The sequence below is a fragment of the Choristoneura fumiferana genome, chromosome 5 (assembly GCF_025370935.1).
Source record: "Choristoneura fumiferana chromosome 5, NRCan_CFum_1, whole genome shotgun sequence".
Classification (NCBI taxonomy): Eukaryota; Metazoa; Arthropoda; class Insecta; order Lepidoptera; family Tortricidae; genus Choristoneura; species Choristoneura fumiferana.
In genome coordinates this window covers 8,739,275-8,767,236 of record NC_133476.1, presented here as the reverse complement: position 1 = coordinate 8,767,236, position 27,962 = coordinate 8,739,275, and the positions used below count along the sequence as shown (strand labels likewise).

General features: G+C 35.9%; 1 protein-coding gene across 4 annotated transcripts in view; it reads right to left on the bottom strand.

Moving 5' to 3' along the window:
- LOC141428051 (plasma membrane ascorbate-dependent reductase CYBRD1-like) overlaps window positions 1–27,962 on the bottom strand; it is a 93,055-nt gene that overhangs the window by 22,242 nt on the left and 42,851 nt on the right. The window contains exon 1 of one of the 4 annotated variants that reach the window (XM_074087754.1): window positions 23,644–23,979. The exons of the other annotated variants lie outside the window; for them this stretch is intronic. Within the exon in view, the coding sequence (XP_073943855.1) occupies window positions 23,644–23,675 (32 nt within the window). The 5' untranslated portion in view covers window positions 23,676–23,979. Of the gene's footprint in view, window positions 1–23,643; window positions 23,980–27,962 lie in introns of those variants that run through there. 4 annotated transcript variants of the gene reach the window in all.

Here is a 27,962-nt window from a genome sequence, read left to right as displayed (position 1 = left end):
AAACGTGTGTGCAAAGTAATTATATGCAAATTTATGTCTGTTTACGTGATACTATCTACTTAATTGTTTCCCCATTCAAAGAGATGTAATTGAGTAAGTAATTGTGTGCAACTAAATAAACAATTATAATAAGTGTATTTCCAGAGAATATACCTATCCTACATGCCTAAAATATATCTCTGTGTCCGTGTAAATAGTATGTGTGATTAGAAAAAATACCTAAAAAGTCTCCGGTTTGAAAAGGCACTAATACAAAGCCGTGATTAATAATAGGTCGTCTTCTTTTGTTTTTATTGCGTCACTTCACTACGCCTCATAAATTAATCAAAAAAGTAAACAGAACTTATGAATGAAGTAGCTGCTTAGCCTTTACAATATTAATAATAATCTCTAGCTTGCATTATGAAGACCTGCCGTAACCACCCACTCACCTTTTAATTAAGATTAAGCGTCCTTGAACTTTAGACATAATAAAGTAGTAAGCGATGTAGTAATTACCTATGTATATCTGGGTTCTACTTTAAATATAGTGAAGCCTGAGAGTAAATTAACTAAAAATACGTTCAACAAGTACAGGTAAAAGATTGTATTCATACAATTAGCTTCAGCTAATTGTTATTTTCATTTTCTCATGGCCACGCTCACAATCAGAGACATTTTTCTATGGAACGAATTTCGTGAATGTCGTATTTTAGTACCTAAGGCAGTAGTTTCCATGCGGGACCGGCGCGAACGGAAAACGTCAAACATACCACCCAGATTTCCTTCAGCGATAAGCTCAAGTTTTTCTGAAAAAGTTAAGTTTTAGGAATCTATGACTTTTCAGGCCAGGGCTAAACTCATGATCCTCCCTCCCTCCCTCGGTCCCTCGGTCAGACCACTAGGATACCACGACTTTTGTTCAACACTTCTGCGGCTGCCTTTAATACTGTTCGTCTATAACAGCAAGCGTGTTGTAATTTCACACTCGCACGCCACATTAAAGGCTAATGAGCAGCACAAGTGCCGAGGGCGGGACGCGTTAAATTGAATGTGCCGCCACGAACATCGATATCCCACGCTTGAACGCCTGCAAAACGGCCTAGATTGCGTGGTGTATCTCTTTTAATACACCAAACAAACAGATTCACATGTCTTTGTCGTAACCGAAGAATAGGTTGTGCTGAGTTTCTGTTGATGGTTGAAATTTGAAAGCTAGGCGTCAGAAACAGTTTTAAAGCCCGCTTAAGAAGTTTTTCCCTGCATTATAAATATGGATTTTAATGAAAGTTTGTGCAAAGACTATATTGTCTACATCGGTCGGAATTACAACTGCAATCACCATTTCTGACTGTGAAACGGAACGGATAAAGGTAGAAAAAGATGTTAAATGCGATTGCAGGCGGCCGTACGTTAGCGTTAGACAGTTTGGTCTCGGTTTGATTTTTATTCGCAGATAAAATAAGCTTGTGTACTTATTATACAACTATAGGACTGTGTTCGTTGGGCTCCACTTGATGTTCAAAAACCGCAAGCTACAGTAAGCTTCAAAACACGACTTGTCTGAGATAGCGTACTGCGGTCATCCACAAAATACTAGGACCTCCTTACAGCCCAATCTATAAAAGTTCAGTGAACAGTAAAATACAGATAGAGCGTCAACTGCACATGTGGGTGAGCGTATACATCACGCAGTACCTACGTACTTAAATGTATATTTTTGTAAGCCATATATGTATGAGGATTTTTTGACTTGGCACTTGAGTTGCAAAAAATAAAATGATGAATCCTTGTTATATGTAGCTTTAAAGCTCAAACGCCCTTTTTAACTAAATAGTTAATTAATTAATTTAGCTTTTAGCCTATGTCACTTTCTGGCCCGTAAACTATCTCTATGCCAAAAATCACGTCGATCCGTCGCTCCGTTTCGACGTGAAAAACGGACAAACATACAAACACACACTTTCGCATTTATAATATTAGTATGGATTGTAAGTAGTGAGCGAAGCGTATTTTGATAAGTAGGAATCTTCACAGGTAGAGCAACAAGGTGCTAGCATAACGTATCAATTTGATAAAACTCTAAAAGAAACGTAAAGTTCTTACCTACGGCAAAAACAAGTGATCAAATGTACATCTTATTGAATAACCAACGGAACCAACTCGGCTGCATTCCAACCGGTTGCTCGATCAGAATATGAATCGGCGTGAACACGCCTGATCACATAGTACCGATAAGAATACAAATCGTCACAACACGAGTGACCTTTATTTGAAGCCATTGGCCTTGCATTGGTTCCACTGTTGACATAAAATAGTGGTTACATGAAAATCAGGTAGGTACAATTGAAGCACTTTTGACAAACAAAATAGGATCGCTGTGTGTGTGTGGTAACGTTGACATAACTCAACGGACATTTTGGCGTCCCTTTGAAAATGAAAACCTATTTTTATCAACACAAAATAAGCACAAAATTAATCATAATAAAATGTTTATGTAATGAATATATTTGTTATTCATAAATCGTAAATTAAGATAAACATATCATTTTTGAGAATTTAATGGAAATTTAGTGAAATTACAGATTTTTAGTTCATGTAAAAGTAGGTATCTCATAGTTAATATGCAAATAGTAATCTGGAACCTACAAAACCTATATACATAATTACAATAAAATTTGGTGCCTTCCTAAGATTAATCGCTTTATTATCAGAAAGAAACAGCACAAAAACGTTTATTCGTGAACCAATTTAAAAGACAATCCCATAGTTAAATGAAAATGACCGTGGGAACAAGTCTTCAGATACGTTCAAAGTGGGAGGTCGAATGCTATCTTGTTTATTATAAAGAACGCTTGATAATGATTCTCTTCCCGTCTTTTGGAGTCAAAGATAAGAGTCACAGGAACTTAGATCAATTAGAATTGAAACAACAAAGGTTATGGAACCGTCAAAATGATAATGAATTGTTTGAAACAAGATCACAAGCGGGACAATAAATGTAATTGTAGAGATAAAAGCACTTGTTTAGATGAAGGGGCTATTTAGAATCGTGATAGTGGTAGTACTGAAGCTATAATAGTACCTAGTCATGAAGATATCTAGTGATGTCAATCATTCCGAATCAATAAACTCTAAGTGAGTTCTAGCGTACTTTATGAAGAACAAATTGATTGTAAGAATAACTGCCGAATGTACTATACATATTTATGAAGTACAAATCATTCAATGAACATAGAAAAAGTTGGGAATCAGAAGGATATTATGTCCCACTGCCTGGCACAGGCGTCCTTGAAAATGAGAGGGCTTGGGCTGTAGTCCTCACCCAGCCCAGTGCAGATTGAGAAATTCACACACATCATAGCATTGCAAGTGTATGAACCCACGACCCTCTGCAGTAAGACACATACTTAATGATAAAATAAATAAATAGTGTTAAACACAAAATAGGCTACGTAATGTAATGAGTAATGACAGAACAATAGAGACAAGTTCGAAACTCTATTATAAACATAATTCTTTTGTAATTGGAAAGATCTCTCAATTTTAAACACAGACAACTGTCAAATCCCAGATCAAATTTATATTCAGTCATATTTAGGTTGAACTGCATTCAAATTCCCCACGAAAACCGCTTAGTATTAGATCACGTAAAGGAGGTTGTATGACAAGAAGTTTACACGCAGCGGTAAGTGATAAAAAGTGACCCACTGACCAGCGGTCTTAACGGTATATGCTACGCAGTTTAACTGTGGATTTGAGTATCTATTGGTGATCGTCTATAGGTAGTTGCGGAGAACCAAAATGGTCACGCGTGTAGTCGTAAAAAGGTACCTTTGTGGTGTAATAGTACATTATTGTCGTGGCCTGGAAGTAGGCAAGTGCTGGCTGAGTATGAGTATTAAACGGACGAGCTTGCGAGTCCGTTTAACTAATACGAAGCCAGCAATTGCTATTCCAGCCGAGACTAATATAAAGCTTTTCTCAAAAATGGAGAATAATTCTGAAATAGGATAAACTTTTTCTCAAAATATATTATAAAATTTAATTTTATTCCAAATTGAAAATACAAACTGAAATATAGACGCACAGAAAAAACAGAAAAATAAGACCAGCACTGGGAATCGAACCCAGGTCCTCCTTCTGATATTTCAGTTTGTATTTTCAATTTAGGTTTAACGGGATGACCGTAAAAGTATAAATTTGGAATTGAAATAAAAAAATACAAAAAGATTCCAAAAAACCAATTTATTCCAATATTTTTCTTATGCTTTCCCGCCTTTTTTCATTAAAAATAAACTGCAGGTGTATTTTTCCACCGAAAACACCACAAGCTATTTCAGACCCAATAGAAAAAGTCCGGAGTTCCAACAAAATATCTGATACCGGCCTTTTTAACTTAAAAAAAAATGTGACTGATTGCAGGCGCGCTAATTCATTATTGTCGAGCTAGCGCGCCTGCAATCTTTTTAACTTTTTAATTTTTCGCTGACCATAAACTATGCACTTCACCTTCTGATATGTAAAGAATAATATCAACTTTTACGGTCATTTTTGAGAAAAGGTAGTTAAAGTTGTACGACGATAGAAACTACTCTGCATAATGATGATGGAGGTATTTGAAGTTTTAAAACTACATACTTTAGATATCAGAAATTTAAGTAAGTCATCTTTTTCATGTACCTAGTTACCTCATCATGAAGGCCTCAGCGTTAATGTGATGGCAAAAGCAAATAGTTTGTTATACGAATGACATCGTGATATTCGATGAATACAAACATTCGTTGTATCGCTAGAGACTATTATAGTTTAGTCTCTGAAGATTTACCGCTCTAAGTATGTATGTATGTATGTAAACTCTTTATTGTACAAAAGAAAATTAACAAAATACAATTGACAAACTTTAAGATACTTGTACAAAGGCGGATTTAGCCCTTTAAGGGATCTCTACCAGTCAACCTTTGAGTGAATGAGAGGAGAGCAGCAATACGTTAGGGTACGTTACGCTAAGTAAGGCAAGCCTTATTTAAATGGTGCGACAAATTATCACGTAAGTTGCGGTACAACTCCGTCAATCATCCATAAGCCATAATAATAAAAATCCATAGCCGCGCGTAAGTATAACAAAACACTCACGACATTTATCATACAGCCTAATAAAGCTTTAGTAACATGTTCCACATATGAAGTTGTCTACAACTGTACCACGTCAGTATTAGTTAGCGTGCGAGTGGAAATTCGAAGCGCATGCGTAGTGTTAACTGGCCGAACATAGCGGCACAAACTGTTACAAACAAAGCCAATGTATGTACAAATTTAAGCTTCCATATCTACCAGTTATCCCCAATACCTCATTCTTTGCTGCTCTGATTGGGTATTTTACGGGTTTTAGGAAGACGCTTTTAGCTTTGATTAAGTAGATTAACCCTATTAGAGATGAGTTAATAATTAAAGAGGGTGAAAGCTTTTAAAAAAATGAATCTATAAGTTTGTCTTTTTGTTGTTTTTAATAGCAAACTCTATGTAAACCGGATAATCTTTAGACAGTGGCTGTTGTTGTAAGCCGTGACGCACTTTAAGGATCATGGATGTTCCGTGCATATCTGTCAGACAGTTATCCAATAGAATTGTCTGAATTATTCTTAATAAAATTATTCAACATAAAACACTTTTCCTGAAGTAGCTTGTATTTAGCTTTTTGTCGACTGTGTTTTTACTGACCTGTGCTACCTTATGTTATTATACAACAATAAAAGCATACCTAACTAATTTCAAGTCAATTTTACCACGAGAAATGAATCAAAATTTGCTTGTAATCAACTTGTAAACTCGTTTTAGAACTGAACATATGCACATCTAGAATGAAACTGACACAATTCGAAATATTCACATTTCCAAAATAAACTTTATATTAAACAAATTCTGGTTGAGTTTTACTTCTACATTGTAAGGTTATACAGCGAGAAAATGCTGCCAGCATTCTTGGAACCATGTCGCAGGGGCCTTTCTTAGATTTATATTAGTTTTTAATTATTATTATTAAGTTTTTTTATTGTGTAAATTTACTTAAGTATTTACATGAAATAAATCCCTTTCATTCATTGTAATAAAAAACACCTTGTAAAAAAATGTTTCATTAGCAGACTCGGGTCTCGGGTACTAACTTGTTTACAGCAAATGTATCACCTAGCAAAATAAGTTTATCCCAATCGATCAAAAACACCTCACACCGCACCCAAAACTTCCATGGTCCAACTGATAAGACAAGGTCATACATCACTCTCTGAGATTTCTCGGATCCTGATAACATTCGAGATGATGGAAATAATTTATCGCGGCCTTGGACTGATAACGGAAACAGTATCGGGAGTATTATAGTAAAGTACCTTAGCGTAAAATATAAGATAACAAACTTGTAAGAAATCACACGGTCATGGTAAAATACGCGTGACTGTTGACGGTTTTTCCGTGTCTTAGACTTTGTGGACTAATTTAAAAAGACAAGGTGTTTATTTGTAGTTTTACTTCTAGCCCTTCGCCTGAAATATGTGTTGAGTAAATAGGTTATTAGCAAATATATTTTGTAACGTATCAAATTTTCTACATATGTTTTATATCTTACTTAAAAAGGAAAAGATAGAGTGATGTATTATTAATAACGTATTAGCTTATTTGATTCAAGCATTTACCCCAATATTAAAATTTAAGACAAATATGTAGATTAACTTTAAGAAAATACGGAATTCTAAAAGTTGCATTGTGTTGTTTCATGCGTAAAATTAGCTAAATAAGTGTAAATATAAATATATGTGTGTATACAGCGTGTCTTTTTGATACTACCTCAAACTGTAACCAGACGAAAATTTAAGTGCTGTGAACGGCTATCAAATTGTTAATTTAAAATTAACTACCAGAGCGTAATTAATTTTTGAAATATTTTCACGCAGCAATAATTTGATACGAGAGAGAAACATTCTGTGACAGCTGTCACGTCAACAAGTGCGACGTTTTGAAAAAAAAAAAAACAAAGCAGTATCACGTAGTGATACATTGCGTGCTTATTAATTTTGTAAGGAAAATAATAAGTCTTTTTTTTTTACTAAAACATAATAAAATGTAATTATTAGGGTCTTCACTAACTACCCTTAAAGTTTAAGGTAGTATCAAAAATACACGCTGTATTCAATAGAATAGACTATGTTGCTGCAATAATATTCCCAAGCTGTATCCCATACACACGTTATTACAAAGCTATAATTTACGCAGTACATCTCGTAATAAATAGCGTAATAGAAACTCTAGTGTTCTCTTAGATTGGAGATGGATAAGATCGTATCATACCTTTTAGGGTCAGGCGAAACTAAGTACATAGTAACATACTAAACTTAACAAAAATAGTGCTTTCACCCTTTATAAAGTGTATTGAAAGGTCCCATGTGTTAGCCTTTATTGCAGACATTCCTATAGTATTCTTTCGAATTTGTAAAGCAATTTTGAGCCGAAAATGTGTTGATAAATATAGTACTTAACTCTAAATAACTTTGTGTCTAAGTCTAAACCAGTACCTACCTACTTCAAGGATGTGCCCTTTCCAATTTTTCCATTAAGTTAGGAATTCACGGAATGCTTCAAAGACTTCAAAGTAGACTAAAATATACAAGCGTTTTCGGAATTTCGTATTAAAATAAAAGGAACCCAAAAACTTCTCTCTCATTTATGCTCATGCCGTTTTGTTACCTTCTGAAAACTTGGCAAAAAAACAATACACATATTAATTCCTTATGGACACCACAAATCGTTCCAGTGATAACAAAAATTAATAAGCTGTGTAGACAATAGGCACATCTGTTTGCCTTTAAATTAAACCACGAAATTACAAAGTTTACATTATTGCTTAGAGAAATATTTAATCATCTGTATTAAAGATCTTATTGTAAAAAAGGCAACTTATTTAGATAATTTCAAAGCAGGTAAACCATTTTTACAATGTTACATGCTAGTGATTTGTCTTAAACGTTACGTAACAGACGGCAGATAACAGATACCGGCGGATAGCGCTACTAACGCAAGTTTGACAGCGTGACGATCTTTTCAAGTCGATTTCGTCGCGGCAGCTATTCTAGAATAACTAATTGTCTGAAATACTAGCCGCTTTGACAAGATTTACAAACTGAGAAAACTGTTCTTGCTAAGTTATTGTAACACTCAGGTAATAACTAATCGTGTAGTAAAAGCTAGAAAAAACTGATCACCTTATACTGGCGCTGGTAGCTGGTTAGTATAAAAAAGTGACAGGTTTTAATTATTTTATATAGCGCATTAACACGTTGGTCAATATTGTATGGCTCTACATAGAGTCGAAGAAACTGAATGCTGTACTATGTGTAACCTATTGGCAACAAATACAATATTGTATGGCTCTACATAGAGTCGAAGAAACTGAATGCTGTACTATGGTAACCTATTGGCAACAAATACAATATTGTATGGCTCTACATAGAGTCGAAGAAACTGAATGCTGTACTATGTGGAACCTATTGGCAACAAATACAATATTTTCCTACTTATCATACCATCATATTGCCAAAAAAAACATTGTCAAAATTGTTGCAAAATGGTTCCACATATGTGAGCGATCCAGTTTGCTAAACTGTACTTTACTTTAAAGCGACAAGGTACGAAATAAGTAGCTACAGTAACTCACAAAAATCTTTATTCTAAGCCGAGAATTTTGAAGGTATTTGAATAAAAATAGCTTAATTTACAGAAATCAAAACCTTTAACAGCGTGAAACTTTTTGTTTTGAAAGTAGAGGTCATTAATCATTCACTGGTAAATTTTAGATGAACCTTTAGGAAGGTTTTGGGACCTTTTGGTGTAAATTTAAAATAAAACAACTGTGCCTTTACTGATCTCCTCTGAGGTAAATTTTTCCAAACACTGATATTATATTGCCTTTAGAGTTGTTTTTAACTTTTATTGACACCTTATCACGACTATGCCACGGCCATCTCGACAACATCGCGGGGCGTTCCCCGGCCCTGACATATGGACTTAGGCTTTGTTCGTAAGTATGTTCAACTAACGTATGCGCATAAATCAACGATCCACGCCAGATGTCCGAATTATGAAACGTAAGTCGGTGGGAGGAATATGCGAATGTTGTTGTATGACAACTTGTTGCAAGGCGAACGCGGCGTAGGCGTACTAAGGCTAGGGTTGTGAAGTTATTCCATTCCATTGTAATTAGAAGTGCTGTCTTCCGGCTAATGATGATGATATTTTTGTCAAGCTGTCACCTAAGAGCGCAGGGGCTAGGCGCTCTCCCTATGGGAACCGTAGAGTGATTTAAATATTTTTTATGAAGAAAAAATAATGATACCTAAAACACGTAATTACTCACGAAAATAACTAAAATACGTTTTATGCGCGCTTCCTACTAATGCGTTTTAAGTCGATACCAAAAGAAAATATTGCGGTACGGTCTGACTAGACTAGACCCACTCCCGCTGGTTCATGCTGAGGTAAATACAACCGAATTGAGAGACTCCTTGCTATGCTAGCTGGATACTCCTCTTAAATGAGTTTTATTTTATTATTAATAGTAGCTATCCCACGGGAACTATGCAATTTTACGGGATAAAAACTATCCTATATCCTTCCCCGGGACTCAAACTATCTGTGTACCGAAATTCATTTAAATCGGTTCAGCGGTTTCGACGGATAAGATAAGAGAACTAGGTAGTTGGCATTTTTTTAAGAAGCGTTAACAATATTTATATTTTATTATAGGTAAGCGAATATACGGATACCCTAATGTGTAAAGTATAATAAGTGCATGACTGGACGCTCCATGGAGTGCAACTTGAGTAGATAAGTTTTTTTTTATTTAGCCGTTAAAAGGTCGCGGTAGCCTAGTGATTTAACCTATAACATCTCAAACAGAGTGTGAGTTCAAATTCGGGCTCGCACCGTAGAGCTTTTCAGAATTTGCCATGAAGTCATTCAATGGCGTGTGTGAACTTCCCAATCCACACTGGGCCCACGTGAAAACTACAGCCCAAACCCACACATTAAGAAGCCTGTGCCCACAAGTGGGATGTATATGGGCTAACCTGCAGTACAGCGTTGGCTGCCTGGACGACCTTTATCATGTTTGATAACAACTGGCCGGAACACAGGATTAAAGAGTCGCTTTTGTGTAAAAAATATATGATGACAACACTTACCTAAAAATTATGTAGGTTCAAATATTCAACGTCACAATTGTCGTGACTTCCTGATTCGGCGTTGCACTAACGTGTCTCAAAAAGTACCTAATCTTAGTGCTCTTTATCAATTCCAAGATGAACGGCATACACATCGATTCTGTAATGAAATAGTAATTTAATCTTGACCTATCTACAAATATCCTGGCAAACCTAGACTTGAGCGGGAGCTTCGGCCCCGAACGTACTTGACCGGCGACAAGTGTGTACCTAACTTTCTATTGTGATATAACGCCCCGATTTAGTGAACAGTACAAAGCTATCAGTTAAGCGATGATGTTGTACGGTTGACGCACAATTGACTGATCCATCAATTTCGTTTCGTAATCACTAACCTGCAATTTCTAAAAGAGATGTAAGTAAGTAACTACTAGGTTCGTACACATTTTTTTAAATAATCCAAAATTTTTGAGGTAATTGACCAACTTCGAAAGAACATTCTTGTGAATGTTGTTAAACATGTCATAGAAAAAAATATATAACACATATACTTATTCAAATGGTTCCAATGGAAGATCAGCGTCGGCTGCAAAGCTGATAACATGCTGAGTTGGGACCATTTCGTGACATTGTTTTCGTTTTTCTTTTATTTATTTTTTTGCTTGTACAAATGTCACGAACAATTGTTTTTTTTTTTCTTTCTTTCAAAAATGTTTACAGGGATATTTTTTCAAACTACCCTCATCTTGCGTTGAAATGTTATGGAGCAATTTTAACAAATTTTGTGTACTTTTACGTTATACTATCACATTTCTGTTCAGTTATACGTCTTGCAGTCGTTATACTATAGGTAACATTTCTAGTTATACGTCTTGTAGTACCTCGCGACAAAATATTCAAAATTACTTATGCCTGACCAGTAACTTGAATGTAGAACCGTTAGTTGCGTAAAAACTAATAATTGAGCACTGCGGTACGTATGTAGGTATGCTTTTTAACCGACTTCATATACATATATTAGCAGTCAATAAATCAATGTGAAGAGAAAAACAAGTTTACGCATATAAGGAGACCGAATACCGCTTCCTGTATGTCGTTTTTTATATCGGAAGACAGTTAGTACCTATAGAATTGGTTACAATTGACTCTAATTGGCACTCAGACTGCAAATACTGTATTTGTTACCAAGCATAAACGATATTCAACGCTTGAAAAGTGAAACCGGGAAGGTTTTCAGTTCATGGGATCGGTAATCTTTACGTAATTATGGAGTGCAACGACCGTGGCCAGTCCGTCACCATAGCAATGCTCTGATACCCCCAAGAAAGTGAAACTGGGGTCGCTGACCCGATCTAAGAGCTATATGATACCAACACATGACTTGCAAGATTTAGATGAACTAAAATCAAACGCTTATGCCGCGATGCCGGTGCGAGTAACAGTAGATTGACAAATGGCTGGCTCGTTCCTTGATGTAGCTAATGTCACCCTGAAAAGGGATTAATCAATCATACTTTGGAAACCCGCCAGTGAATGAGGGTTTCTACTTTCTGTGAAACGCTAGTTGGCGCTAGTATCGTGAATTCCGTTTGACAACTTTGACATTTGACTCGCGTTTGGGATGGGTTGACCAAGCACGCAAGTGCTGGCACTTCACTTGGCATATTCGCAGAAATATTTGCGTGTGTGAAAGAGATGCACTATATTGTTGCTAGCGTGAGTGACGGAGATGTCATACACGCAACGCGAATACGCAATACCAAGTGAAGTGCCACCAGACTGCAACGTCAAACGGATCCTTCGAACTAACGCCATCTAACGATATAAACCCTCATTAAATAATCTTCAAAACTGCAAATGTGTATCAGAATCACATCAGATTCGTAAGCGGGCGTGTGAAACTCATATTTTCTGTTATCAAAATTATGCATCTATATCTTAAAGATATCAAAGAATAGCGTGACCTCTTTTACAAAATTATATCTTTATGATCTTGGGCTGATGCGTAATCGTACATTTTTTGTCGTAAGCCGGTGAATGGGAACCAAACAAGAGGCGAATTTGAAATAGCCAGCTACAGCAATCAGCGTGTTGCAACGCTGCGCAACGTCACGAAGCGTCTGACTTGCGCGTGAGCAGTTATAATTCAGTTTTCTATAAGTTAAGACCTACTATAAAAAAAACTTAAGAGCAGTGATACAGAAAGCTGCTTGTATTGAGGCAGTTCAGAGCGAAAATAATAAAATAGACTATACACATAAGATTAGACTTCAAAAATGCTCTTAATATGTTAGTTAACGTAAACATCACGCAAACCTGAGTAATAGGGATAATAATTTGCCGGAACTATGCTAATGTAGCGACTTATAGCACCATCTAGTGACCAAATATAGAAACTTTCAACATCTTTCATAGCGTCGTTGAATTTTCGCAACTTGGACGCATATACATATATTTACAATTTCCGAAGCTCTACCTTCGGGTTTCCATCCCCAGGCATAACATCTGCCTGGAGAGAGATCTCTCTATTGTAGCCTCTCCCCACACTAGCTTCACTCTTCCCTTAAATATTTTATTTTCCTTGTTTTCTAACTCTTCGCAAAGCCTTGATCGCAAATCATACGCAACTAAGGCCATGTTTTAAAATTTTGCTGCGGTCACCCACAGGTGTTTCTTTGCCGAGATTTCTATGACCTTTAAACATTGAGTTAAGACGTCGAATTTGCATTTAATTTTCATTACTTGAGCTCTTATTATGCGCGTCGTGTGAAAGCTACTTTCGAATAGTTAAAGTCTGTCCCATAATTATTTTTAGGGTTCCGTACCCGAGTCAGCAAAAATATCAACCCTTATAGGATTTAGTTTGTTGTCCAATGTGAACCAATCAAACTTCTAAGTCAACGCAATAAATGATGAAGAAGCAAAACTAATAGGGTACTAGAAACTGTCAAAGAAACTTTAAATTTAATTAATTATTAGTTAAAATTAGTTTTGAAAGTTTCCGTTTTGATACAAAAATGAAGTACACTAATTGTATAAGTACTTTTCGTGTCACAACAAGACTTTATTACAGTCAGTCATTTTATATACTACCTATTTATCTTACTATTTACGTGGTGCAACTTTTTGGTCTCCACCCTAACACAACCGAAGCCCTCTAATTTTGAGAAGATTTCTGGAGATAAGATGATGCTGGTAGTATAGAAAATAAAAATGTTGTTGTTGTCATACCTCTTAACTTATTCACGTGTAAGAAAAGATTAGAATAAATCGAGGTATACATACCCGATGCAAGCATGTATTTCCAACTAAGAACAGACGTACTGATGTGCCAAAGCAAACTTTCCAAAATTGCGGAATTTTTCATAAAGGAAAGTTTCCGAAACTTCTGACAATTTAGTATGGGGATTGAAACTTTCCGTTTCTTAAATTTAAATTTCCAAAATTTCTTGTGAAAATTTCCAGAAATATCCGAGAACTTTTCCAACTTTTTGGAAACTTTCTGCAACTTGCACATCTGTAAACAGACGGAGTTTATTGATCTAACTAAAGCCAACAAGATGCCTACACACCTAAGAGCAACAGCTGTCTTACCAGTACGGACGTAACTGTGAAAGTAGCCAAATTATGAGCATTTAAACAATACCTCATTTAAAAACTACATTCCCACATGATAAACTACTCGTGTGTTGGATTAGTTCACTATTTCAGGGATTAAACTAACAGCAGCGTTTATTTTCGCTTCATAGAAATTCAAACATATTATTTGCTTTCACTGCACCTGCGAAGCTTACCTATGCATTAAGATACTACCTAGACTAGACGTAATAATTCAAATCGACCTATGGCATTTAGTTTGTAAAATATAGTTTTACGCAACTCTATTAACGACGATCGAGAAATAATTATGTGAGATATTCGTAAAATGAGTATGCACTAGAAAGTATATAATAGGATAGTATTGAAATGTAAGTAAATTATAAATTACAAAATCGCTGCGTCGAAATGGTTTGAGTAAATAATGTACATTCGAGTTATAGCGTACGTAAAAGCGGTGGCCTACTAGTACCTATCATGATAAATTCAGAATATTGTAATCTCTCGCCCGGTCTCGATCCTGTTGTACAAAGTATATTATTCATAAAACCTAACCTCGTACAATTTGTATAGCCGGCCGGCCTTTGCTGTGGAGAAATTTAATTTGCACTTTTAAGCTCTCTCGGGGTAATAACAGCGCTGCGAGGGATATTTTCACTAAAGTGTGATTAAATTCTAACTTCATGGCTCACGTTTCTACCAGTTTCTAGACTACGTGAAGATGACACTAAGTGTCGTAGTGGAAGATACAACTTTGAGATGTCGGTGTCGTAATGCGAATAGTAAATAAAAAACACTGTACATACCTATTAATTTTGTGAGTTAGATAAAACGAAAGTTAATAAGAAGTAGGTACCTATGATTTTTCACTGAATGGTTTACAATACAAGGTGTTAATTAAATAACTGAAAACCTGAATCGAACCAGAAATCCAGAATCGAGCGTAGAATCAATAACGCTATACTTTAAAGCAGGTTATGTGTTTTTAGGGTTTCGGGGCCAAAGTGGCAAAAACGGAACCCTTATTTAAATCCCTTTTTACTGTGCTCTGTCTGCAGTGCACTGCGGCAGTGCAGCATACGCCAAATAAGATAATTTAATGCTGACCGTTTTCTGACAGTTTTATTTTCTTCTAAAAACGGCAAAGCGCAGCAGGCAACAGACGAGTACAAATTATGAGTGTAGCATTAGAAATCAAACAGAATTATTGACTTAGCATATAAATATTTTTGAAATTATTAAGGTATCAGGAAATAAATATAATAAACTAACTTAAAATAAAAAATAAACTTTTGAGGTGTCACAGATTTTCAGTATAGTATTAATTAACACCTTGCATATCTTACATACCTAACTCGTTATGAAAACTAAAGGTTCTCAAACTTTATGACTTTCGCGCATAAGTTAAATTAACTACGGATGGGTAACACAAAGGACTCGGGGCATGCCCCGATGCGTCTTACAGGGATCAAGGGTCAATCATAATTGAGTGAAGCGACGTACCTACTCTTCAAAGAGTTAATGCTGACCCTCGATTGACATTATTCGAAGCTCTTTCATACGATCGACAAAAGGTACAAAGACGTATTCAACTCGTAGGTAGTTATGTACCCCGAGTCTTATTTAGAGCATTGAAGGCGCATTTCAGGCAATAGAGAAGCCCTAAATATATTTTAAAAGAAAATTCTTGAGACAAAAACCGCCAAGTGCGAGTCGAACTCGCGCACCACAGGTTTCGTACAAATTTGTAGGTATCTATGAATGATTATCTGGTGTTGTACAATCCCTCTGCTAAGCAAAGGTAATTTTAGATGACACTATGTCTATACATACAGACAGACATTGCTTCAAGGGATATCATAGTAGACCCCAGTATTTAATATCAATTTCAGAGTCTTGTTAAACGGACAGACGGACAACAAAGTAATCCAATAAGGGTTCCGTTTTTTCCTTTCCATACCATGGAACCTTAAAAAGGATATCGCAATAAAACCATTCACTAGACTATAAATTTATTTTATCTACACCCATATAGTAAATCCTCAATTAACCAGCATTACGACATTGGATTCTATTATGAACACGGCTGTATCGTAATGGTCATTATACAGTTGCATAAAATACTATATTATTACACCGTTTTAGTTTACACGAAACTTTATAATTTGCTAAAGTTATGAGTCTGCAAAGCCGTTTTATACGCAATGCTAAAGTTACAAAAAGCGCTACATTTAAGCGGGAACATATGAAATTGGTGTCTTGAGACGAGACATAACAGAGATTTAGGCGGGTACCTTGTGAATATTGCAACAATGTATGTAGGTAATTGCGTGTAGCTTTATCCTCGGCCGTAGTTGCAGATGCCCATTGCCCCACACGATTAGCCATGGTCCGAGCAAACGCGTTTCAAATCTACCGTTACTATGTGAAAATGATCTTATGGCTTTAAAATTGTTTTAGCATTAGCCGATGATATTGTAATGGATATGCGAAAGTAAATAGTAATTTCAAATATATCAACCACAAGTAATCTGGCATTCTCTTAGATTGCTGCTGCTATAAACATCTGTGGAGGCTCGCCCGAGGCAAGTGCGTTGAGTTGCATAATGAGTGCTGCAGTCTATCATCACAGAAAGTGCCGGTCAGCGGCGTCTAACCTTTAAGATTTAGACATTGGCTGGAAACGGCGCACCTTACTTATCGCTACATCGTCAAACAAGTGATTTGTTAGCCGCGGGTTACAATGCATTATACAATTCCATGCATAATATAGGATGACTTTGTATTTCGATGTGTTGCGAAACATGAAGAACCTACGGTTATCCTACACAGCAATAAATTATATGTACCTAAATTTGAATTCGAACATGTTTAAGAAATTCAGCAACCGTCGAAGATTAATGATGCATTAAACGAAATCCTACCTAACAAGGTCTGAAGTGAGAACTGCATTCTTCCTGCCTTCACCGGACCACCTTGAGTGCGTGTCGTTTATTCATAAAGGCACATTCTTACATTTCGATTAGCGGATACCTTAAAGCTTAAATACAAATGACTTTGATATTATCTCGCTAATGGTGTTGAAACGTTTGTTGATTTGAAAATTAATGATACATTTACGATTGTTTGAATGTAGTAATTTTGTTGATACAAAACTAATTAGTTATGGACTCGAGGCTAAATTATTGATTCCGCAATCAATAAGTATGTAACACCTAAAGAGTTAAGATACAAACAAAACAATATGAAACAAAGTCCTTAGAATAATAATAATATTTACTCGTAAGATGGAAACAATCAAAAAGCTAAAATTTTTAATTTCGAATAATGTGGATTTCTCTATTGGGTTCTGCGAACTCCTGGATGCATCAGTGGCTACTCCATTAAGACTCCCAAGTGCCGAGGGTGTAACCGAGGGGAAAACAAACATAAACCCGCAAACAGCACTTGAACAACTGTACCGCTTATTTACAAGGTTCTTAACGAACGCCTCGGAATCGAAAGAAACGTTAGAAAGTTCCGAGTGATTCCGTATGAATGCTTATGCTTTACAACACATTTCGATGCCTAAAATCGCTTATTTCGCGCATAAATACTTAAAAACGATTTCTCTGAAAGCTATATAAATGTGAGCTTGTGAATTGTAAATAGTATTTCGGTAAGCTATACTGATATGATAGTCATTTAGAAAATTGGGAGATGAAAACCCATCTAACTTTTAAGATAAAAATGATGGCAGCGTTGATGATAACTAAGCCTATGAAAATGAGGAGCGGACTAGTCAAGCGTAAGCATGTTATATTGACTGAGACAAATTGGAAAGAATGTCCAAACCAGAAGGTAACTTCTTAAATAAATTACGCAGTAAGTACATCGATACCTACACCTGTACCCACACTGACACAGTTGTCATTGAATTCAGTCTCATTGCATTTTTGGTAAAGAAACTATTTTGCGGCGCTTCTTAATGTTACGTGATATTTCATTTTTATAGCTGGAATCCATTCTGAGAACATCTTTTAAAGCTAGATAAAGTAGTGCTTGACGTCGAAAAGCTCCCTATTAATCCCGCTGCGCTGGTTCGGCTTTCAACGACTACAGATTGTAGTATAATGTAAGATATCCTGTGCCATCCGCCTCTCACTTGTCGGCATCAATTACAGCAGTTACAGCTTGTTTTTTTATCTAGCCGGTACCAGTTTATTTAATAAATCAACTTCCTCATGTTTGGTACAGTTGGCCTTCATGGCCCAATCAAAATACACAGGTTAACTTGAGTGAAAGACGCAGATACAACTTAGTTTTCTTTGGATTAAATAACGGCTAAAATTATTTTTTGACAAATATTCTACAGATTGTGACTCTCCTTGAGTTATTTATTGGTAATCATGGCGGTAGTGATTATGTCCTATCAGATGAACCGCTTGCTCGTTTACCTACCTGTAATAATAATTTAAAAAAACTTTATGTTAGGTATCTTGTTATTTGTTTGTAATTGACAGTTAAACTCACAAACTAATATACTTAAACTATTCGCGCTTCACGCTTAATTTTATTCATCAGATATTTCGACCGCAAACCTAACCGTGCATCCTAATTATTGTACCTAAACAATAATAGTGGATTATTCAACAAGGGACTAAAACAAGCCATAATGACACGAGATGTTTAGCCACTTGAGCAGAGCGAGGGTGGCGTGGCTATGGTTCGAGTAGCATTATGGTTGTTTAGTCTCGCGTTACACACTACTTTTACTTTGAATGCGAGGAAAAAAAATCTGTTCAAAATTACAATATTACTTTTTAAAAACGTACGCTCGACTAATGGACAGGCCATCTGTTCAAATTACAAATAGCATAAAAAAATTGTTGCGCGGTTTTTTCTTTTCCTTTATTGTTTATGAAATGATGATTTAAAAGCTTGCATATTTAGCCAACAGTTTCAAAATTAAAAACTATTTTAAAACTAATTGGACTATGCATAATAAAATTCATTCCTTAATATAATTGAATAGATTCATATTCGTAATCATTAATTGTGTTTCACGAAATTAAATCGTGTTTTTTTTTTAAATATTTTTGCACAGTTGTCATTTTGAGGTTATTTCCAAGCCCTAAAAATCCGCCAATCACAAACACCGTGTTGGCTGTTTGGGGGTTTCAACCGTAAATAAAAAAAGACTTTAATCCCTAGAGAATAAAAAGGAGCTTATGCAGAGATGCCGATATTCAGAGAATAAAGTAACAAGCATGAGAAGTGAAAAATAATTTGTCTCTATATTGAAAGCGCTAAAATACAGTAACGATGGTCTGTTACAATTCTGGAAACGACGAAACATTTCGGGGAATATCTTCCATGCCCTTTACGTCAAATAGACTATACAGAATAGTTTTATTAGTACTTGGAATTTCCCAGGTAGATTATACACATACGAAGTCGATCTCAACTCAATAAAAACATTTTGCTTAATTACCTGTTTTTGGATTATACCAAAAGTAGGTAGTATTTAAATTGTACCTTAATTGTACATTTAATATTTAAGTTGTGTAGGTAGGTCATGCAATATGCAATCAGAATTAGCAAAAGGTACTAATGTACCTTATGTATTACAACTTCGTCTAAGTGGGTAACTATTGGTTAAATCCATCATCTGCGCAAACAAAGTTAACGTTCCAATTTGATTTTCTGTCCAAATTTCTATTGCTTTAATAAACTTGTAATTTTATAGAAAGTGCTTTTATGATTTAAGTATGAGCATTTATTCTTTACTAACTGTTGTAAAAAAAGTCGCTGAACTAATGTCCGTCAGTTTGACGAGTAGGTACGATCTATGTTAGTTATTTGCTCCTGTTAAAGACCTGGTATTCAACTTCTTTTATATCTGGCTAGTAACTTTTGAATTTGGAAGGTTGTAAATAGAATATGAAATGGAGCCACGTAATACGTCTTTTAATACGATAGCGCTGCAAATTTAAAGCGAGTCGTAAATTAGACTAGAGCTGTTGCGAGAACAGGCCCCGCGAGCCTTTTACCAGATGATTGGCTCAACTTAAATCACGGCTTTTCCGCATTCCCTTTTAAGTCAGGCAACATTTCAAGGAATTTCAATTTAATTGTTGCGAATTACTTCAGTTAGTTAGGGATATTGATAATACAAAGTTAAAGTAGTTAGAAGTATTTTAGTGGTATATATTGCAAAGGTATTATGTTTAAATTAAGTTTCAATAATTTAAGATAGCTAAGGTAGATATTAAGGCAGGTAAGGTGAACAATGTAAAGTGATTTTGTTTAGAGACCTTATTTTGAAATTGTAGGTACCATGCGAAGCTGGGGTGAGTCGATAGTTTAAATAAATGCAATATCTTATGAATAATATTACATATCTAAAACCCGGAAAGTTAGATTACGGCATCGTTCTATTTAACGATATTACCATGGTGACAGTTCTTACGACACTATTAGATCATTTAGATGTTTGTAATATTATTATAGCCTTTGTAAAAACAGAAATGAGAGTAAAAAAGAAACTCAAGAAAGATAATTTAAAAAATATATGTAGCGTATCGTTTTACATGTACTTAATAAAAAGTTTTTATTCAATACGCCGGTGAAAAAGAGTTGCTGCAGTCACCGGTAACAATATCAGATAGGGTGAAGCACTCAATTCGTGTGATACTCTCTAATGGGTAATGGGGAATGGGTTTACGGAGCGGTACAACTAAGGAATCTTTAAAAAACGAGCCTATCAGTCTCTCAAAGGGCCGGCAACGCACCTGTGATACTCCTCGTATTGACAGGTGTCCATGGGTGGCGGTTATTGCTTCCCATCAGATGACCCGCATGCTCGAGGGATCTTATATATTTAAAAAAAATAGCTGGACGAATAGAATTGCATTCAATAACTTTGAGCATTTAACCTCTATGTTGGTGTCGGTGACAATGCGTCAATAAGAAGTAGAGTCAGCAAAACGCTTGTAACTAAAATAAAAATTTCAACGTAAACTTATTAATTATTATAGTGTGAATCACAACTCACAAAATAGAAGGTGTACTCATCCACTCCATCAGCAGAAACTTTAGCCTAACGTAACGAGGTATATGAACCTTGGATAGGATTATTGCAGCGTGAAACGAACCTTATTTGTACCTAGTAATAGGCCCGTAATAAGTGCATTTACCCTAACGAATGAATTTGGCAATTTCATTCAAACTACAGCTCAAAAATGTAAATAATAATTAACAATAGTGAATGATTCCTGGACATGTTCGTGTGTTACTTCCTTTACAAGCTTTTATTTTGTGAGTATGTTATAGGATCTTCACAACTAATGAACTGTCATGAAACTCGCGTGTAACATGATATAAGTTTTATTAGCTCGTGTCATCGTCGCAATTGGTGTGCATAAAACTATATATAATTTAAATCTATCACACAATATCAATAAAATATAATTCCGGACATAATTACGGAAATATATACTTCATTAACGCATGCCGAAGTACAGTTTCTATTTATATCTCGCTACGTAATTAAACATTCTTTATAATTTATATCACTATCAATTAATGTGCAAGTATTTTGAATATATCGTCTTAGGATTCCGTAGAAAGTAATCGACATTTCTATTTCTCTAATTATAATAACTAATTATCGGTTTCGTGGTTCGAACGTTTTCAAGTAATCAAAACTCACGCTGTTAGAAAGAAAGCACGAAGAAACAACATAATTGGACATAAAGGAGTTAACATAGAGTCCATTGTCTTATTATTTAATCACCGTCATTAAGTCTGCAAGGGGCCGTTGATTAATTGAATATCCTGCTGCTGTTTCATATTTTCTGCCACAGGATATAAAGCAATGTAGGTATTAAGGAAGCGCAGCAAGGTAGGTATCGATTACCAGGATAATCAGGATAGATTTTAATTGAAGTCGCAATTAGAAGAAGAAATTGGAAAATGTTGAACAGTTAATGGGGTAGGTAAACGTTTAATCGGCATTTCTTATGACAAGGTTCCGTTTATCATCCTTTGGCTACGGAACCCAAAAAACGAAGCAAATACATATTTTCACGTATGGTTCATGTATGAAAATAGTCCACATATTTATTTATGAGTAATAAATTTGAGTGGCCTTAATTGGGAGTGACGCGACGGGATCCAGTTCATCATACAAATTTACAGATTGAAATAAGTATTGTGTATGATCACATTTTCATTATTTAAGTACTTTAAAATAATATAAATAAGACCAAGGTAGATCGATTGCACCCCCGCAAACTCCGACCAAGCAATCCTCTACTCATTGGCACCTGTTTACCAGCTAACAAAAATAAACTATATTAAGTATGTTGTTTTCTTGTTTGTTTTGTGTTTCTGTTCCTGTATTTTCAATCATTTTATTTGCAAATACGTCACTCTCCTAAAGTGCTAATACTCTTCTAAAGTGCTAGTGTTAATATTGCTATACTGATATAGCAATATTAAATAATTACTACAATACTAATCCAATACGAGTAGATATGACTTTCTAAAGAAAAGCTCAGTCTTTCTAATACGTAGGTAATAATCGCACATATTTATACTCATGTAATTATGTAATCAGGAACCGGCAACTTACCTGAAAAGAGATAAATAATATTTTAATATTATATATTCAAGATACGCTGTTAGAATGATGTCTTTCAACATCGGAATCAAGTCTTACGATCATGGAATAAGATCTAAATAATTTATTGAATAATTCATTGTTAGTCTAACAACTGGTAGCATGGTGTACGGTTGTGTCACTCTGAAGATGAGCTCTGGTTGAGTTCGAAACGCGTGAGTTGTGTGGTGGTGGTGATAGATGGGTTTGTGTGATTTTTTTGTGTTCTTACAGTGTGGAGGTGGAGGAACTGCATGAACACGCATATTTTGCATAAGCTTAGCTATCGTAAGGTCGCGGGTGAGCAAGGAAATTCTTTTAGTTCATTGATAAAATCTAAAGTAGTTGATAGCGAATGCTCGCTGACGCCATTTCGTTTCCCAGAAAGAGTGCCGTAGCAACGCATATTTTGCCGCCTTTGCTTTGATATAGAAGCGGGACAATTGCCTTCTGCTTACACACTCGACGAATATTTCCGCCAAACAATGTAATATTACAAAACATCCAACATTGTACAGTCTGTGCGTCGATGACGACATGATTTGATGGTGCTTCTGGAGTACAATTGTAACAGTTGCTTATCTGATCAAAATTTAACATACAACACCTAAACACGCATCAATCTCGGCACTATGCTTTAAATCTGCTATTCGCTCATTAATTAATGAGAAATATGAAAACAAATAGTTTTATTTTTGGCTTTTTCTGTTACAAACTTACTCAATGTTTTAAACAACATTAGTAGGTTAAAAAAAGCTAATTTTAGTAGATACATCGGAGGTTTATCTAAAAGACAAACGCGTGTGAACACTCAATTACCACTTATTCAAAACGAGTCGCAAGTGTGCTACAATTTACACGCGTACCAAATTGATATGAACTTGATTTGGCAGACAACAAGTAATACGATAGGGATATGTGTCCGGTACATTTGGTTCCTATAATGCCATCGAGCGATGCATCGAAGCGCTTGTCAGGAATCCCATTGTTTTGGACAGCTTGTGCATTTTGAACGAGCACGTGAAGGCCTGAGTTACTTTCTATCTATTGTATTCACAGCAAAAGGCAATTGTGGTCACTTGGCACGAGTGAACGGCATGTCGCAGATAGCAGTCTCATGTTGAACGTCACGGAAATTTTGATCATTAGGACGTCCGTCGCACTCTCAAAAGGCTGTCACTTAAGGTACTATCAAATATGTAAACAAATACGTACAGTTTCTGTTTGATTTGATACCGCTGACGCATTGTGGAGGTTTTTGATTGACTAAAGGCACAATTTAAATGGGTCAAGGTTCAGGCGAAATCACTACAAAACGTCGGTTACGCACGTGATAACCACATAGGACGCCGGTTGACGGTTGTTGCCATCAACGCACCCGCGCCGGAGTCGAAATTAAACTGGCTGTTTAGAAATTGAGCGATTGCCTCGTAAAAGTATGAAATTGCCCGACAATTACAACATTGAGGATGTAATTACACATTACTGCAGAACGTGTATCAGTTCGTCGGTTGGGCGCGAGACTGCGGGTGCGATGCGAGCGCCCGCGCACGCCTGGGCGCGTCGCGGCACACACCGATCAATTTATGCAAATTGTCGAGGCGGGCTAGAGCCAGTGGATGGCTAATTGACTTCCAACTATACCGGGAACAGACACCGTGCGATATGCAACTCGTTATTATGCATTGACTACCACCGTGTTACACCAAGTGTCGTAGGGTGTGGTAAATAGCCAATATGTAAAATGCCCGGGCCGGGTATTAGCAGCCCGCTGTCATGAAAAGCATTAGTTACTGGGTTAATTGCTTATTTATGACTACATTAAAATAATTAACTTGTATAACACTGGTTCGAGGTTTTACGTGAAAGTAAATGGAACTAAGTAGAGAATACCCTCAATTATTTTTCTAATTTTTACCCTTCTATCCCTACTTAACATTATAAATGCAACAGTAACTATCTATCTAGATCCGGAGGACCAAATCCCCTCCCCCCTTTTAACCCCCCCCCCTTCCGCCTCCTTTAGCCCCTTCCCCTCTCCCTAAGGCCGGCAACGCACCCGCAGTCGTAATAATGCTGTAGGTGTCCATGGGTGGCGGTGATTGCTTACCATCAGGTGACCCTCATGCTCGTTTGCCAGCTATTTGATAAAAAAACTGTGTCTGTTTACTCTTTACGCTCAAACTACGGAAACTATGTAGATGAAATTTGGTATGTAGATAGTTTGTGACTGTACGGTACATAGGATAGTTTTATCCCGGATATTCCATCGTTCCCGTGGTATAAAGATTAACAAAATACTAAGCAGGCGAAGTTACGGGCTTGGTTGTTTTTTTATACCTATCTAAAAAAAAACAAGCATGCGAGCATGTTTCCGGGTGTTATTTACAAAGTTGAATTGTTCAATTTCGATCTACGACAGAACTAATGTTGTTCAGTTTAAGGAGTATGATCTATGTTTTAATTTTTTTTTACTCGTGAAAACATAATTACCTTTATTAATCAATGTACTTACATTATTTTTATAATTAAGGAGTCACATACATATAAAAACAAAAAGAATTAACCTAATGTTTTAATTATTTGCTCATATTACAGGCCACACCCGGTAGAAATGCCTTTCAATGCTTATTTATCGAAACTACGTGACAACGGTAAAACTAACATCAGTCCCCAAATTAAAGTTGTCAAATCAATTAATTACAAAAGCCATACAAACTGCGAAACATTTCACAATATTTTCGGTGCGTTAATTTACTATCTGGGTAGGTTTAGTAATAACTTTATAGCTCAGTTGTTTTTTTGTTAATTATCAACGTGCGTAATTAAGCAAACTTTGCGTCACCTGCCACTAGAGGATTGAGGGAATAATTAAATTACTTGACGCTTTTATCATAACCATTATCATCAAGTGTGTCATGGTCGTTCTCCGGAGATTTATATATACTTTGCAGGTGCGTTAAGTGTTGAACATATAAATTTAAATAGGACATCTAGTTTTTCGGATAACGTTTTTTGCTGCCAAACAAATGTCTCCTCTGCCTACTTTCGCTACTCTATAAGCATAGTACACTCACATCGATCCGAGCAAAAAAATGTCATGTATAGATCTAGATCTGGCTTATTGAGGATAATATTTATGAGTAAAAACCTATGCGTACAAAGCAGATATTTTATTAGGATAGTAGGTAACTTACCTGTAGTACTTACCCGTGTGAGGTTTGTGTCAAATTTTTTGATTCGAGTAATAAAATGGAAAATCTAGAACGGCTCTTCCACGAAGTAGTCCGGTCAAACTATGGAAATAACCACGCCTGGGTTGAATATTTATAATTGCTCAATTAATTTTTCATCAATCATCGCGGACCGACCATTGGAGTGACGATGTCTTGGAGAGAGGTGAAACACGTTCCCAACATATTAATACTAGTGGTAGTGATTTTGATTGCGGGGTTAGTTGTGCTTACGTTGTTAATTTTCATGATCTAAACGGAATGAGAACGAGAAAATTATCTTTCTCTTTTAAACACGGACCTCGGCAAAGTAACGCTAGAATACATACAGAACATACATACCCTTTGACGCCATATAGACTATAACCGACCAATGTATGGAAAAAATTGCAACCACATTTATAAAACTCTAAAAAATATTAACAACGGTTATACAGTCAAACCAACCCATCCACCTGATAAAATATATATTTTGAACACCTTATTTACCTGATGGTGATTGCACTATGTGCGGGTATGCAATTTTAATCGAGTGAGTAACGCTGTACATTTCCTGTCACTCACAGTATAAAACCGTATGCAAGGTCAAACGTAATTACTACAAATAACAGGCATGCGCAATTACAAAGAATTAGAATGTGATTTTGAATTATATATTACCAAATTATGCACTTATTATTATATATTAAAAACGTGAATCTATAAGTAAATGTATTTTTTAAAACCGGCGAGTCAATTCTTATCCTCTGATGAGGCACGGTAGGTATAATAAACTTACAATTTTGTAATACGCTGACTACAACTAGAATATTAACTTAAGGTAACCACAATCAACCATTTTTTTTTAAAACGAAGATTTTCGGGTGCGCCGGACGGGTTTCATATCCGCTTCTCTTGGCGATGTCCTGCCAAGTGAACTACCGCAACCTCTTTGGCATACCTACGCCCATAGTGGAGAGTGTTGCCATCTATCACAATAAAAAAAAGTCCTAGTTTCTAAGTTGGTTGGAAAAACGGAAGAAATGATGTACCTACAACTTCTATTTTTCATGTTGTTTTAGCAGTTCGTTTGCTTAATTAAACTTAAGATTTTTTAAACGAAATATTTTTTCATGCGCGTTGGACGGGATTTGAATCCACATCTCCTGACTATAATAGGCGTAAAGTTTCCTACTTGGCCCACCGAGGCTCACATCCACTCCGTTTTATAAAAATAAACCTAATATTTCGTTGTGTAAACTTTCACCTACTTCTAATAGAAAACAAATAATATCAACCATATTATTAGTCGATTAAATGAAGGTATAAATCCAAAATGAACCATATAAGGACCTATACATTCTAGATCAGCGGGTTTTAAAATATCTTACCTACGAGTTAATTACTTTAATGATTGCGCCCTTGTAATTCTAGCGATGTAAAAGTTGCAGTTGCCTCGTCAAATAAACAAGATAAACCACAAAATGGTGTTTAAAGAAAACGAAATGAGAAAACTGACAATACCACGAGACGACCGCATCGCAGCATTTAGTGAGAGAAAGGTGACAATTAAAGTGTTGGCTTGACGTCTCATGTCATGGTATCAAAGTATTAATTTAGGTCACTATGTGAAAGACGATAGTATCCCCACTGTTCCTAGACTATAAAACTCAATCATACTGGCACTATGATAAGTGACAGTATTACATTGTGCTTAAACAATCAAGGATCTCCAATACCTATTCAACACTGCAAAGTGTATAGACTCCAAACACAAATTAGTACAATGTATATGCCCTATTTGGATCACAAATTGAATATGTAGAATGTACGCAGTCGAATGTAACCCGTGATGAAATGTAAAATTATGTTATTTGTAGCACTAATGAACCCTCGCTTGCACTTCAGCAATTAGCGCGAACTCGACGCCGGCATGAGTCGAGGCAATGTACATAAGTTTGCAATTTATTGCGAAAATAATATAGGAAATTAAATTTAACAAAGTTTGCAAGTCAATTTCACTTACGTTAGGTAATAGGTATCTCTTTATTGTTTCGTTAAACTTTAAGAGTTATAGCGAATTGCTAGAAAGAATAAACCCCGGGTGAGAATTGTTGTTGTTGTTGTTCAATTTAGAAGTGTTAAAAAGTATGAAACTCTCGATCTTATTAAACCAAGCTGTATGCTACGTCTAGATTTAGTTGTTCCTACAAGTAATCGTTAGATAAACCAAACAAATAGACTGAGAGATACTGTTGCGTTTATATAGATGGTTAAGATACCCCCAGAGCGCAAAAATTCAATATCTATTTTTCCAGCCCG